Genomic DNA, 15,172 nt, shown 5'->3' on the forward strand with positions numbered 1-15,172 from the left:
TACTAAACTCCCATCCTTGCTTTGAAGTGAGCTGGAGTTGAGTTTTCTATCACGTATGATCAAAAAGCTTTTAGAGAATTAAGCTTTTGCTGAGCGTCACATGCCGCCTCCATTGGTGCCAGGGTCCTCGTGGATACAGCGTAACCCCCTCTCTAGACTGTAAGTGTCTTGACAGCTGAGCATGCGCATTCAGGGAGCAGGGCCTAGGAGGAGTCTGGGGTCACAGAATGTCTCAGCCATGAGAGGCTGTGCTCAGGACCGTTTGCAGGTGTGGGACTACCTTTGGTCACCAGGGCCCAGCAACAAGGGAGCCTTATTTAATGCTTCCTTTGTGCAGGTCCCTGGGGGTCAGCCCCTCTCTTTATGTGTTCATCACCTCTTCTCATCTTATTTAAATTCCTTCAACCACCATGAGTGGCCCACATCAGGTACTGTGCCAAGGGCAGCAGACCCAACAATGACTAAAATGAAACTCCCATCCTGGCAGAGACAGACAGAGAGCACCACCACTGGAGCAGAGTACTTATTCCTCCAAGACTCAATACTGTGTGAGCATGAGTGTCTCCTGGGGTAGTGTTTGGGGATGTGGGTGCTAAGGTGAAAACCCATGCCAAGCAGGCAGTCAGGTCCCTGCACGTAATGAAAACTCCATAGTGGTAGCTGGTATCATGATGATAAACAGCAGTAGCAGTGGGAAGGCTGATATTGAAGGACTAGAGGTGTCAGGAAATGGTATGAGGCCACTTCTGAGCAGAAGGCATGGAAATCAAGACCACAAAGGAGGGGGAACAAGCAGGTGAGGAAGGGCGAGGAATGTCTCAGGCAGAAGCAACAGCCTGGGAGGGTCTGAGGGTTCAGAGAGGATGGTACAGTTGTTGTGTGGCCCCAGTGGGAATAACAGGAGATGCTGCTGGAGGCTCGGGCAGGCCCAGGTGGGACAGGTTCATTGGATGCAGAGGCCCAGTGAGTGGGGACAGAGAGGGGAGAGAGACCCACTTGCTGATGTACTCCCCGGTGAGGATGACACTGCAGGTCTGACACTTGAAGCAGCTGACATGCCACTGCTTGTCCAGCGCCAGCAGCGACTGGCCATGTTTGATCTCCTCCTTGCAGCCGGCACAGTCTGCAAAAACAGGGGACACTGATGAGTACAATATCCTGGACTCCTCCGACCTCTTGCCATCATCTCAGGTCCCACCATTGCCCCCCAGGAACACCAGCTTGTCTGTAGCTGCTCCCACCCTGTGTTGCTCCACAGGTGACAGCAAAGGTCACCAGAGTCCTGGCCTCTTGGCAAGGATCTTGGTGTGGAGGAGAAAGAAAGACCTTGCTTATCATCCTGGCCACTGTTCATCCAGTGCAGACCCTGTAATGTTTCTGGCCCATTCTCAGGATGCTAACATAGCTCATCTTACTCTCTGAATTTCAGCACCTGCAGCTCCAGCATCTGGAGCTCTGGGAGCTTGCATACTTTTGGCATCACAGGCCCCACCTGGACCTGCCAAAATCTCTATATGATACTCCTGGGGATGGGCCACACCTTTCTCCTTACTCTGACACTGTGCACTCAATTGCAAGGGCCGTGTTTGTATTTTGCAGTTAAACTGATTCCCTTACTCAGCAGGATGCTGGACACATAGTAGGAATTCAATACACATTTGCTGAATAAGTAAGAACAAGTGGGCCTTATAGTGTGTAGAGAAAGGACAGCAGCTTTGCCACCCCACCTTTCCCCCAGTGTGCTTCTAAATCAAACACTTGCCTCCCCAAGTAGTATGGATGAAAGCATCTGATGAGAGTGTCCTAAACCAGAAAGGTGCATTTGTTCCTTGTCATTGTCACCCTAGATGGTGTTTTGGAACCCACAGAAGCTGGGGTGGACCTTGGGTTTAGTTTATTGCTCAGTGAATGTCCTTGGGGTTATGTGGGCAGGAAGTGGAAGCTGCATTCACAGTACTTGGGAGATTCTGGGAATTCAGGCTGACTTTGGAGGAGGAAAAGGTCATGGGGCCACGTTGACCAGAGGACAAACTTCCCTGTTGGCACTACTAGACAAATGCGCCCTTGGCGGGCATTGAGGAGAAAGGAAATGCATGTGAAGTTTGGGGCGCCTGTCTGGAAGCCCTCAGTCGGGAGTTAGCCCTGGAATGAAGATGATGTGTCTGTGTATAGAGGAAGGGTTGCGTGTCCAGCAGGCTGGAGGAGGGCCTGATGAAGTGTTTGTGAGCATAAGCCTGCACAGTGCTTGCTTCCTGGCTGCTGACTGTTCTTCTAATATTCCTGAGTAGAAGCTAGGGGTAGGAAGGTCTCCAACTGTAAAATGCTTTGAGCTCCAGGCCTGTAGAAGGGTGCTGGGAGAAGGAAACATTTTGAGATTTGTCTGTCTGCCTTCCTTTCTCTGGGGATCATTCTGTAAGTCTCCCTGTACAGCCTCTCCAGTTAGTATTTTTCAGAACATAGTGTTTAGAAAGGTGGTCCATACTCTGTGGAGAGGAAACTGAGAACTTCAGGCGTCTCATAGAGCTTTGTAGACTGCAAAGACTGAACTTGTGTCTCTGAGGGCTTCCCTGACAAGGCTTAATAATTCCACAGGAACTCAGAGTTCACAGAGCATTTGGTCAAATAGCCTACCCAGTGCAGGGATCTGTAGCATCTTAACAGGTGGCACCCCATCTCTGCTTAGCTTCCTCGAGGCATGGGCAGCCCACTCTGCTTTCGGATAGGTAGGACTGTCACAAGTGTCTTCTTTATATGGAGCTGAGACCTGACTCCTTGTGACTCTCCCTGTCTTACACAACCAAGAAAAACCTACCTCCTTTCCCACATGAGACTTCCTTCCAGTATTTAAAGACACCTATGGTTTCTTCTTCTTCATTCCTTACACTTCACTTTATGTGGTCATCCACTGACCAAAGTCACTTGTGGATTTCTTGGAGTCAGACATGTTATTGGCCAACAACACAATACAATTGTGTCCTCAATACAATTTATTTGACAGCTACATGTTTTACAGCCACATTGTAGTAATGAGTCTTCTCTCTCTAAGTTTTAGTGATGCATCTGAGATGAATTTGGCACCTTCAGTTAAAATTTAGGAGCTGCTACAGTGTAGAGATTAGAGGCCAGGCTGAGAGGTGAGAGTGAGTGCTGAAAAGTTGGTCTGGGAGGCGGGAATTCCTACTTAATAGTCACATGATCAATAAGCTCTGGCTTCCTATCTGAATGTCTTCCTCATGGACTGGTATAAAGATGAATTGAAGTTAGGTCTGTAAAGCCTTAGCAAATGCTTGGCAGATAGTTACCCAATAAGTGCTTGTTGTCATTATTATTATTTAAAAATTTTAAAAAAGTTTTTATTTATTTATTTTTCCTTTTATTAAGAAACCTTTTATTTACAGCCCTTAAGGCATTCAGATCTGGCTAAAAAACCCATGAGAGCATTTCAGGCATGGAAAGCCTGTGGCAAAAAATGACCTACATGAGGGATCTTTGTGAGTGAGATCCCAGGGGAAAGAGTGACCAACAAGCTTTCTCTGAAGGGTGGAGAGAACTTCCACTTTGCTTATGGCCTTGTCTAAATACTGACAGAGTTTGTGGACTCAAAAGGCTTCCATAGCCTTGGCAGCTCATGTCAAGACCCTTGGGTGATCACTGACATCATAAATAAGAGTGTAAATTGTTAAAACAACAACAGGAGGCACTGTGCAGTTATTCCCCATGTAGGACATCTGTCCTTAATGAGTTTACTGTGAGAATTAACGGTAAAACTCTTCTTCAAACAGTACTTTATACTTTGTGTGTCTGTGTGGGTGCAAATGGTTGAAATTTTTACTTAGTATAGAGTTGGCCTTCTGTATATGAAGATAATTAAAAATGAATCTTAATGAAGAATGGGATGGGAGAGGGAGTAGGAGGTGGAACAGGAGTGTGGGTGGGAGCGCGGGTATGGGGGGGGGGGAAGAACTACGATATTCCTAAAGCTGTACCTATGAAATTTGTATTTATTAAATAAAAGCTTTCTAAATAAATAAATAAAAAGAAACATTTTATTTAAGGAATACAAACTTCATGCATCTCATTAGAACAACTTTAGGAATCTAGTGATTCTTTCCACCATACCTGCCTTCCCAACCACTCGTCCTCTTCCCTCTCCCATTCTCCACTAAGATCCATTTTTTATTAACTTTGTATACAGAAGACCAACTCTATACCAAGTAAAGAGTCCAATAATTTGCATGAGAAAAACAAAAGCAAAAACAAAACAGTTCCTTAACAGTTGAGACAGGGGCTGTTAAAAGTCATTGCATCTTGAAATTAATTTCATTTATTTTTTTTTTTTTCAGAAACTTAATTAACTTTAAAGAAGCACTCAAGAATGATACATGTTTTGCAAGCACTTAGACATAATTAGTACAACTCTTTGAGGACAGAGGTCCTGCACGGGAAGTTGGTACACAGTGACTCTTGTTGTTAATTTAGCAATTAATACTCTCATGTATTATGTCCGTGATCACTCAAGGCTCTTGACATGAGCTGCCTAGGCTATGGAAGCCTTTTGAGTCCACAAACTCTGTCAGTATTTAGACAAGGCCATAAGCAAAGTGGAATTTCTCTCCTCCCTTCAGAAAAAAGCACCTCCTTCTTTGATGACCACTTCTTTTCACTAGAGTCTCAACTACCGAGGTCCTTCATGTAGGACATTTTTTGTCACAGTGTCTTGGCTTTCTATGCCTGAAATGCTCTCGTGGCTTTTTGGCCAGACCAGAATGCCTTAAGGGCTGATTCTGAGGTCAGAGTGCTATTTAAAGATATTGTCATTCTATGAGTCTTCTGTGTGGACTGCTTCCACACAGAATGTGTGGAATGTTGGAGCATTCACCCCTTTTAAATTATATCTAGTATTATTATCAAACCCTTAAACCTATCCATATGGTCACTTTAACACTTAAGATGGTATTTTTACCAATCAGCTTAAGGGGATTTGGGGCCCCATGGTGAGTTTTTAAACCATACTCTTAGAAGTAAGTCTGTAGGAATGTATGTAGAATTGTACAGCTTTACAGTTACAAACTTCATATGCTTCATAATTACAGCTTTAGGAACATGGTGAATCTTCTCATGCTGCCCGCACCCCTCTTCCTCCTCCCTCTCTTATGCCCACTTTTATTTTTCTGAGATCTATTTTTAATTTGTTGTCATTATTATTAAACATATTCCATGTATTATCCAATCTCTGATCTGAAGCTAGAGCAAAAGGATGGCATTGTAGCATAAGCTTAAACATCCACTGCAATGTTGGCATCCCATTTGGGTGCCTTTTTGGGTCCTGGCTGCTCCACTTCTTATCCAGTTCCCTGATAATGTGCCTGGGAAAGCAACAGAAGATGGCCCAAGGGCTTGGGCCCTTGCTACCCACATGGGAGACAGGGATGAAGCTCCTGACTCCTGGCTCCAGCCTGGTACTGCCCTGGTGCCGCCGTGGCTGTTGTGGCTATTTGGAGAGTGAAGATATCTTCTGTCTCTGTGTCTGTAAGTCTGCATTTCAAATAAATAAGAAATGGAATTTTGAGGCCAGAGCAATATTCCTGCTATAGGAAGCCTTGCTTATACTCCTGAGATTTATGGGGTGCCTTTCTGTGTCATACTGCCAGTCTTCCATGATTTTGGCTTCATATTTAGCAGAACTCTTCTCTCCCTTTTCTCCCTCTGTTCATTCTTGATCACCAAGGGGCCTGAGGCGCCCCACCAGGGGGCCCATGGGTCTCGTGCAATGAGCAGGGTCAAAGAAAACACACCCTGTCTGAGTTGGTCTCTATAGAGCAGCTGTCCACTTGTGTGTTCCTCTCTAGTGCAAATTACAGTCTTCAGCTGGCACAAAATATGACACCACCTGTTCCACCCAAACCTCTCAGTTTACTATGGAGGCCTCTAAAGACCCCAGACAGTCATTTTTAGTTCTTCTTTACTATTTATATTCTGCTTAGATCAGCAAAAAATGAGTGTATTTTATGAGTCATGGCAAGCTATCTATTATAGAAGACAAGATTCTGCCCAATTAGCAAGTCATGTCTCTGGTATCAGGTGTTAAGGGAATAAACTCCATAGCCAGACTACCTGGTTTCACATCCTAGTTCTATTACTTATTATCTGTATTACTTTGGGCTAGTCATTTATGCTCTTTGAATCAGTTTTCTCATCTATGAAATACTCTTATTTCTCTCATAGAGTTGTTATAGTGATAAAATGAGATGTTTTGTATGGACCACTTAGTACAGTGCCCATTGGTATTCAACTGATGTTGGCAGTAATAATGACGTTGATGGTGGTGATGATCGTGTGGTAATGATGGTAAAGCTGCTATTGCTACTGATTCTTGGTGAGATCTGTGCAGCACCTGGCAATAGTAGCAGTTAGTCAGTGTTAGCAATGGTGATGGTAGTTAGGTGATAATTGTGAGGGTGATGATAATGACCGTGGTGATGGTGGTGATGGCAGTGAAGGTGGTGGTAAGGGTGGTAGTGATGATGGTGGTGGTGGTGGTGACAGTGGTGATTTTTATGGTGCTGTTGGTGCTGGTGACTGTGATGGTGGTGATGGCGATGTGGCTACTGCTGATGACTCTGCTCAGTGAGATGTGTAAGGAAACATTTCTTGTTCCTGTGGTAACACTATTCTTTTCTCAGACAGTCCTGGAGTATACTTTGTTTCTTTGGGGTACACACTGCTCCTGTTTTTCCAAAATATTTTTATTCCCCCTCAAGGGATGAAACTTCACACTCTTGTAGAGTTAACAAAGACCAGAGCTGTGTCCCTTTCCTTTTCCATGGTGTGTGCTTCTCACCAATTTCTTGGACCTGTCTGGGCTCCCTCTACTCTTTGGTAAAGCAGAAGACCTTCCTATACAGCCTCTAGTCAGGAGACGACCTTGCATTTTCAGCAGCAACAGTGACAACTCTTGGAGAAAATCCGTCTAAAAAACATGCACTGCAGATCCACAGATTGATGTCTGCTCTGTGAGTAACCAGACCTACTACCATCCCAGACACTGCCCCTGGATCTGCCCGTGTACTCATGTCTTCCTCTTGCCTCACCTTTCCTGCTTGCCCACACCCTTCTCTACCTCCTCATCTGCAAAACTATGCTAGAGATGTGTAGGGGCTCTTCTCTCTTTGAAAATATATTGACAGGCAGAGTGAAAGGGGTAGGGGAAGAAAGAGAGAAAGAGAGAGAGGGAGGGAGGGAGGGGAAGGAGGAAGAGAGGGAGAGAGGAAGAGAGGGAGAGAGGGAGAGAGGGAGAGAGGGAGAGAGAGACTGACTCCCATTCACTGATCACTCTCCAAATGCTCACAATGGCTAGGACAGGGCCAAGCTAGAGCCAGGAACTCAATTCAGGTCTCCTATAAGGGTGGCAAGGCCACAACTGCTTGAACTCTGCCTCCCAGGGGCTGAATTAGCAAGAAACTGGAATTGAGAGTGGAACTGGGACTTGAATTTAGGTACTAGGAGCCTCTGTTTGGGAGCATGCTCACATCTGAGACTCCCACAGTCAGCTGAGGAAATCTCCCATCTGTTAGAGACCTTATTGTACACATAACATACAATGCAACCAGAGAGAAATAACAACAGATTTGCAAGTCTTATGCTCAATGTGCCTTTGGTGTGCTTTCTATATTAAACCTCTCCACCAATGACATCCCTCAATCTATATTTAAACAGCATTTTACAAACTACAACGTTTGCTAACTTGATTCCTAAATACTAGTAAGTCTGCTTTCTACAATACTCCCATTAGGATGATGTGAAATTCCATCTGTCTTTCATGGCTAGGTAAACTGAATCTTAGGAAGCCTCCAGGACTGCTTGAAATTGTGAAGAAGGTTTGTGGCCTCCATACTGAAGCTGGCCTCTCTCTGCGCTGCCCCACACACTGTCCCACTGGTTTCCAGGCCCCTCAGCAAGCCATGGTCCTGCCTCTCAGTATCCCAGCCTTGCTGTTATTCTGAATGACGCCTTCAAGGGGTTATGAAGGACAGCAGTGTGCATACTCAGCCACCTGGAGCTGAGAACTGGCAGAGCAGTAAACTGCTCTTGAACATCACAGGGGTGCAAGGGAAGGGCACTGTGCCTTTCAGGGACAAATTCGTATTGACCGAAAGGAAGGGCAAGCAAAGGAAAGAGCCTTTCCTGTCTTCCTCCTGACTCTCACCACTGAGCAGACTCTAATGGAGCCCCTGGGAGCCCAGGCCTGCTGATGCGAGTGTTCTCTGTGCATACTCCTGGGTCAGAGGCAGTCCCAGCCTGCTGACTGTGCTGGTGCATGGCCGACAGCTCTGTACCCGCATAGCTCTGCAGCCTAGAAGTCTAATGGATTTTCATTGATTCTCTCCACAAGGCCAGTGAGAGTGTCATATAACATGAAAGAGCACTGGAGTTAAGCCTGCCTTACAGAGACCTGGGGGCCAGGGGGCGTACGTGGTCAGCAGCTGACAGGAGCATCTGGGAACAGAGATTAGACATCTTATTGCAAGCACCTGGAGTGGAGTGGATATTCCACAAGGGTGACTGTTCCTTGGTCCTCCCTCACTAAATCTGTATGCTCCCTCCTTATGGCTTTCAATCTTAGGAACAGCAAAGGAATCACCCCAGAAGCTTAGAAAGAATGTTGGTTCCCGGGTTCCAGCCTAGAGGTTCAGGGTGAGCCCAGAAATGTGCCACAGTGAAGCTAAGGCAGCTGGTCCACACAGAAACTAGCATAGCCCTTTGTTTTGCACCCAGGATGCCCACACTGGTCCTTTTGTAAGACGTCTGCAATTTCTTTCTTATTAGGGTTTGTAAAAATTGAGAACCATGGTGATAAAACACGTGATCAGCCCTGCAGGGATGCCCTTGGGACACAAGACCAGGAACTGAGCTTGTCCCAGAAGAGATTAGCCATGTGGCTGAGATGTGACCTGGCCATCACTGACTGAAGTGGGGCAGCTGTCTTTCCTGTGCTGTGTTTGTTAAACTTGGGCTTCTGGGCCATATGCCAACTGGGTCATGCTTCAGGAGGCCCCAGGGTGGGAACCTCTCCTGCTTCTCTTTGGGTCTAACAGGGCTAAGGGAGATGGAGCCAGGGAGGGGGTAGTGCCTTTGGACAAGTGATGCCTTGTGGGGAGGACTCACGGCTTGGTCCGCGGATCTTGATGGGTTTACTGCTGGTCATGGACTGGGAACACGTCTGGCACACACATTCTTTACCGCTGAAGGTCACCTTGTCTCCAATGGGGAAAGGTTTCCTGTAAGGGGGATGGGGGACAAAGTCAGCACCTCTTCTTCAAGGGTCCCTTTGCTATTCGTGACCCGACAGTATGTATGCCCAGAGCACGTTGGTAATGTGTACAGCTGCCTTCCCAGAGCACCAGGCCAAGCCAAGTGCTGTTTACAGTGGTAGTAAGACAAACCCACTCAGTGAAGGGCCAGGAGGCCAGGACTGGAGGCCTTGCTGGGCTGTTTACACGATTTCGACACTGGGCGGATCATGATGTTTATCTGAGCTTACATGGCTCAGCTGTAAGAGGAGAGGGTTCTAACTCCTCGTGGAGCTGTCCCCTCTTCCTGCAAGGGCTTTTTCCATCTCAGTTTGGCCTGTCCCCATGTGTCAAGAGCACATCCAATTACCAAACTTACCAAAAGTTATTCCTTTTTATTACGTAGTCGTTTCTCAAAAATCCTAATTCCCAACAGGAAGTTTATATCCATAAAGAATTCTTTCTCTTCTCTGTTTTTGTTCTTTTTCCACAGCCCGGGGAGCTCAAGCTTGTACAGGCTCTGCCTTCTCCCTTCTAAATTACAAACCGAATGCAGGGTCCCCAGCACAGCAGATGCCATTGTTTGGCTGTTCTAGTTCTTGCAGTTTGGGCTGCCTATTACGTGGATTCTGAAACAACCCCAGTGCCTCCACTACCCTTGTATTAGCAAGGTGGGCAATGGACAAGGCAAGAGTCGGGGAGCCAAGTTGTTCTCACATCCCAGCCACTGCCCTGAGGTCAAAAGGCATGGAGCTGACTCCTTGTGGTGTCAGCTCATCACGATGGGGCTTAATACAAACCTTACCATGTAGCATACAGACCCTCTGTGCTAACCTTTTGTGGATTTGGGAAGCCAGGACCCTGGCCTCAGGTTTTATGAGGTGAGCAAATGAATGAATACCTTGGGGTGACTATATTTTCTCACACACTCTGTCATTAGTCTCAGCCAGAAACTCTTGTCCATTAGTTATTCTAACTAGTAACTAGCTAGTGGTTATTTTATGGGGGAGAGGGGAGAAGTACTTAATCTATAAATTCCATTTCCAATGAAAAAAGTACATTGTACATATATGCGAATTTTGATTTTTCTTATGATGTAATCTGAGCAGCTCATTAAATTTTAATGTATTTGTGGGCAGGTCTGAGGTTTTCTTCATTTTTTCATCTCCTTAATGTGGTACTTGGCAAACAGCAGGCCCTTAAAGTACATTGGCTAAATTAACAAGCGATTGAGGCGCTATGTGTGGGGAAGAGGGCAGGGATGAGTTCTTTGTCACCGGAGATGTCCTGAGCAGGGCAAGATGACTACTGTGATAGTTGTATCAGTCACTGAGTTAAGGTCTCTACATGCATCACCTCATTGGTCTTCAGGAAAACCCAAAGAGGTTGGAATGGATTTGAATCTCATTTTACTGATGGAGAAACAGGCTCATAGAAACAGGGTTACCCTGCCAGCATGAGGCATTGCCAGAATGTTGGAAGGAGACTATAAACAGGCATCCCTATTCCACCTGGGAATAGAGAGCCTGGGCCATACCTGTCTATTCCAAACCAATTCCTAGACACCAAAGAAAGGGGAGGTTCCTTTGGGGATCTTCTGTTGGGAAATGGGAGGTTAAGTGTGTCTCAGAGCCTGACCCTGACTCCATTACAGGACAGGTTGTGTTTTATATGAGATCTCACTGGACAAAAAACGATTCAGTTGCTAATAGGCTGGACAACACTGGCCTGTCAGATCCTTTTACCCCTGAGATTCTGGAAGCACAAGTCCTGTAAGCCCCAGAATTACAGGAAAGACAGTGTCTTCCCCTTCCCATGCACAGGGTCTTGGCCCCTGCTGGCCACCTGCTCACCTGCATAAGCTGCACACGAAGCACTTGGGGTGGTAGGTGCGGCCCAGGGCAGAGATGACCTCCCCTGTGATGAAGTCCCGGCAGCTGTCACAGCGGGTGCCATAAAGTTGCTGGTAGTCCTGCGTGCAGATGTACTCTTGGTTCTTAAAGAAGAAGCCCGACTGGGCCAGGCCACAGCCACATACTGAGGAACAAGGAAGGAAACAAAAGGCAGGTTGGGCCCCGGGAGGGTCTGCAGCAAGGTCCTTGTTGGGGGAAAGGCTGGTGTCTGGTTTGTCATGATGGAAAAAAGAGTGGCACGTCAGACCTTGTAGGCCTCTGGGTCCAGTGTTTCTTAAAGTGTGGGCTGTAGAACACTTGTATCTGTATCATACATGAGCCTCTTAAGATGTGAACGCTTGTGCATGAATCAGACTCTCTGAGCCCCCTGTGCCTAGGTTTCTGCATTTAACACACCACCCAGCTGGCTGATATACCCTAAGAATCACTGGTATTATACAATCCTCTCAAGACAAAAATCAAAAGTTTAAGGCCATGTAGCTCATGCCATGCTATACAGCTGGTAGTATCATGAATGTGAAAAATGAATCATTTCATGGAAAATGTCCTGGGTCTTTCTTGTGGGTATGACTTTATACCAGGTGAGGAGCAGTGTGGGGACCATGTGCTCTCAATGCAAAACTGGACACTACCTGGGATGGCAGTAAGAGGGATGCTTTGAAGTTTGTGATCTGTGCTTTCTGTATCTATACAGGGTGGTTCTGTTCTCAGGAATGAGTGAGAAAAAACTATTCCTGAATGGTAGAGCTAACCATGTAGGAAGAAGGAAGACCATACAGAAAAACCCCATCTGTTATGAGTGATGGGCCACAGAGCGGGTGCAGACAGCAAGTGCTGTGAGTGGGAAGGAAAAAGGAAGCCCTGTGAGAGGGCTGGAAGTATGGAAGGCTTATTGGAGGAGGTGTCATTTGAGTTGAACCTTGAAGGAACAGAATGAGCCAATTCACAAAGGCAGGATATTGCAAGTGATTACAGTCTAAGAAGTTTAGGTTTTCAGGATACTGAGAAACCATGGGCAGTTTTTTCCCTCTGGTGTTAAAATTTTTATTTGAAAATTATTTTGAGGGTCTGGCGCTATGGAGTAGTAGGTTAAGCCTCCGTCTGCAGTGCTGGCATCATATATGGGTGCTAGTTTGTGTCTCACCTGCTTCTCTTCAGATCCAGGTCTCTGTAATGGCCTGGAAAAAGCAGTGGAAGATGGACCAAGTGCTTGGGTACCTGCTCCCACATAGGGGACTTGGAGGAGGCTGGCTCCCGGCTTTGGATCCACCCAGCTTCAGCAGTTGCAGCTATTTGGGAAGTGAACCAGCAGATGGAAGACCTTTCTGTCTTTCCCTCTCTCTGTCTGTAACTCTACTTCTCCAATAAATAAATTAAAAAAACTTTAAAAAATTATTTTGAAACATCTCAGACATATAGAGTAGGGAGATTGCCATGATTATCACACTGCAAAAATGATCATCTCCATCAGTGTTTTTTGAATGGGGATACAACATGAATTTAGAGGAGGATTTCATCATGTCTCCTGGGGTCTTGTGGGTAAGATGATGAAAGAAATACAAGACAAGTAATAGATGAACAGGTGGCTTTACATAAATTTGGGAAACTGAATTATGTGGGCTCTTCCCCCACTGAAGGTTTTAGAAACATAGGAAATAAGGTTTTCCTGTAAGGACTTGAGTTGTGAAGTCAACACATAATGGGCACAGCAGGAAGGGAAGTATTTCTTTTATGGAAATGAATGGCTCCAAGGGCCACCAGAACTGCCATAACTTGCTGAGCACAATGGGCCAGCTAAGGCGAGGATGGGTCAGCCATGAGAGGGGCCAGTCAGCAATAGAAGGGAGACAACTGCAAGCCCATTCAGATCCTGTGACCAACTCACCAGGTTCTGAGTGTTCACTGACCAAGACTAAGAGGCTCACTGTCCACTTTGATGACCTTTAAGAGAGAAGCAGCTGGCCAGGCCAACATGAATCAGTATAACGGAGAGATACAGCCCTTGCTCACATTAATAAATGGGTCTGCACTCTGGTTTTATATATTGGCTTCCTGAGGACTTGATTAATACTAGTCAGCCTTCTCATATAAATGTGTGTGTGTATTCCCTTGTGTGTGTGTGTTCCTTTGTATTGTGTGTGTGTATTCTCTTGTATTGTGTGTGTGTGTATACACATAATACAAGGGAATATTTGCTACACAAAAAATGAAACTTTATCATTTGCAGTAAAATGTTTAGAACTGGAGGACTTCATGTTGAATGAAAAAAGCCCTAAGATGCCAGCACTGCGGCTCAATAGGCTAATCCTCTGCCTGCGGCGCCGGCACCTGGGGTTCTAGTCCCGGTCGGGGCACCGGATTCTGTCCCGGTTGCTCCTCTTCCAGTCCAGCTCTCTGCTGTGGCCTGGGAGGGCAGTGGAGGATGGTCCAAGTGCTTGGGCCCTGCACCCGCATGGGAAACCAGGAGGAAGCTCTTGGCTCCTGGCTTCGGATCAGTGCGGTGCGCTGGCCGCAGCGCACTGGCCGCAGCGGCCATTGTGGGGTGAACCAACGGAAAGGGAAGACCTTTCTCTCTGTCTCACTCTCTCACTGTCCACTCTGCCTGTCAAAAAAAAAAAAAAAAAAAAAAAAAAAAAAGCCCTAAGAAAGACAAATACCACATGTTCTTTTTTATATGTGGGAGCTAAAATTAAAAAACAAATCTTCAAAAAGAGAAATGTCTGTGTGTATCAGTTTTGCTGCAAATACAGTGTTTTGTCAAAGTTTGTTTAAATATTTACCAAGCAAATTGATAGGAATTATATACTACTATACTTTTAATGACTTTGTGAGTATTTTAAAAATTTATTTTATATGAGTGAATTTGAACATCTTTTCTTTTTATTTATTTATTTATTTATTTATTTTTTTGACAGGCAGAGTGGACAGTGAGAGACAGAGACAGAGAGAAAGGTCTTCCTTTTGCCGTTGGTTCACCCTCCAATGGCCGCCGCGGTAGCGCGCTGCGGCTGGCGCACCGCGCTGATCCGATGGCAGGAGCCAGGTGCTTTATCCTGGTCTCCCATGGGGTGCAGGGCCCAAGGGCTTGGGCCATCCTCCACTGCACTCCCGGGCCACAGCAGAGAGCTGGCCTGGAAGAGGGGCAACCGGGACAGGATCGGTGCCCCGACCGGGACTAGAACCTGGTGTGCCGGCGCCGCTAGGCGGAGGATTAGCCTAGTGAGCCGCGGCGCCGGCTGAACATCTTTTCATTTGAGTATTGTTTATAGCCCCTGCATTTTTTTAAAAAAGATTTATTTATTTACTTGAGAAGCAAGTCATAGACAGAGGGAGAGACAGAGAGAGAGGTCTTCCATCCGCTGGTTCATTCCTCGACTGGCCACAAAGGCCAGAGCCGGTCCGATCTGAAGCCAGGAGCCAGGATCTTCTTCCGGGTCTCCCATGTACAGGAGCCCAGGCACTTGTGCCATCCTTCACTGTATTCCCAGGCCATCAGCAGGGAGCTGGATCTGAAGTGGAGCAGCAGGGATTTGACCCGGCACCCATATGGGATGCTGGCACTGCAGGAAGATGCTTAACCTACTATGCCACAGCGTGGATCCCTTGCATATTTTTACTTTTTTATTTGTTGAACTCTTATTTGATATAGCTATTAAGCCTTTGACTATAACACATATTAAGAATATGTTATCTCAAAAAATAAAAAAATATTAAGCTGAAAATAAAAGAGTGATTAATGTTGGGCAAACTGACAAGATAGTTTCCAAGCCTGTAAGTCTGAGGAGACAGCCTGGAGCCAGGTGACATCATCCCTAGTAAATATTGCCTTATCTTTAATAGGAAAGTTATTCTGTAAAAGCACCCTTGTTAAAAATAGGAGGGACTTCCAGGTGAATACCAGAAATATTTTCCAAGCATTTGCTCACCTCTCCAGGCCAGAGAAAGGCTTAAAGGAAGAGGCTGAGTAGG

General features: G+C 46.1%; 1 protein-coding gene across 1 annotated transcript in view; it reads right to left on the reverse strand.

Moving 5' to 3' along the window:
• The window catches only part of ABLIM3 (actin binding LIM protein family member 3), a 124,240-nt gene that overhangs the window by 54,397 nt on the left and 54,671 nt on the right, over positions 1-15,172 (reverse strand). The window contains exons 3-5 of the mRNA XM_062188876.1: positions 11,144-11,327; positions 9,166-9,278; positions 997-1,123 (exon numbers count right to left, since the gene is read on the reverse strand). Of these exons, the coding sequence (XP_062044860.1) occupies positions 997-1,123; positions 9,166-9,278; positions 11,144-11,327 (424 nt within the window). The remainder of the gene's footprint in view (positions 1-996; positions 1,124-9,165; positions 9,279-11,143; positions 11,328-15,172) is intronic.

The sequence above is a fragment of the Lepus europaeus genome, chromosome 4 (genome assembly GCF_033115175.1).
Source record: "Lepus europaeus isolate LE1 chromosome 4, mLepTim1.pri, whole genome shotgun sequence".
NCBI classification, from domain to species: domain Eukaryota; kingdom Metazoa; phylum Chordata; class Mammalia; order Lagomorpha; family Leporidae; genus Lepus; species Lepus europaeus.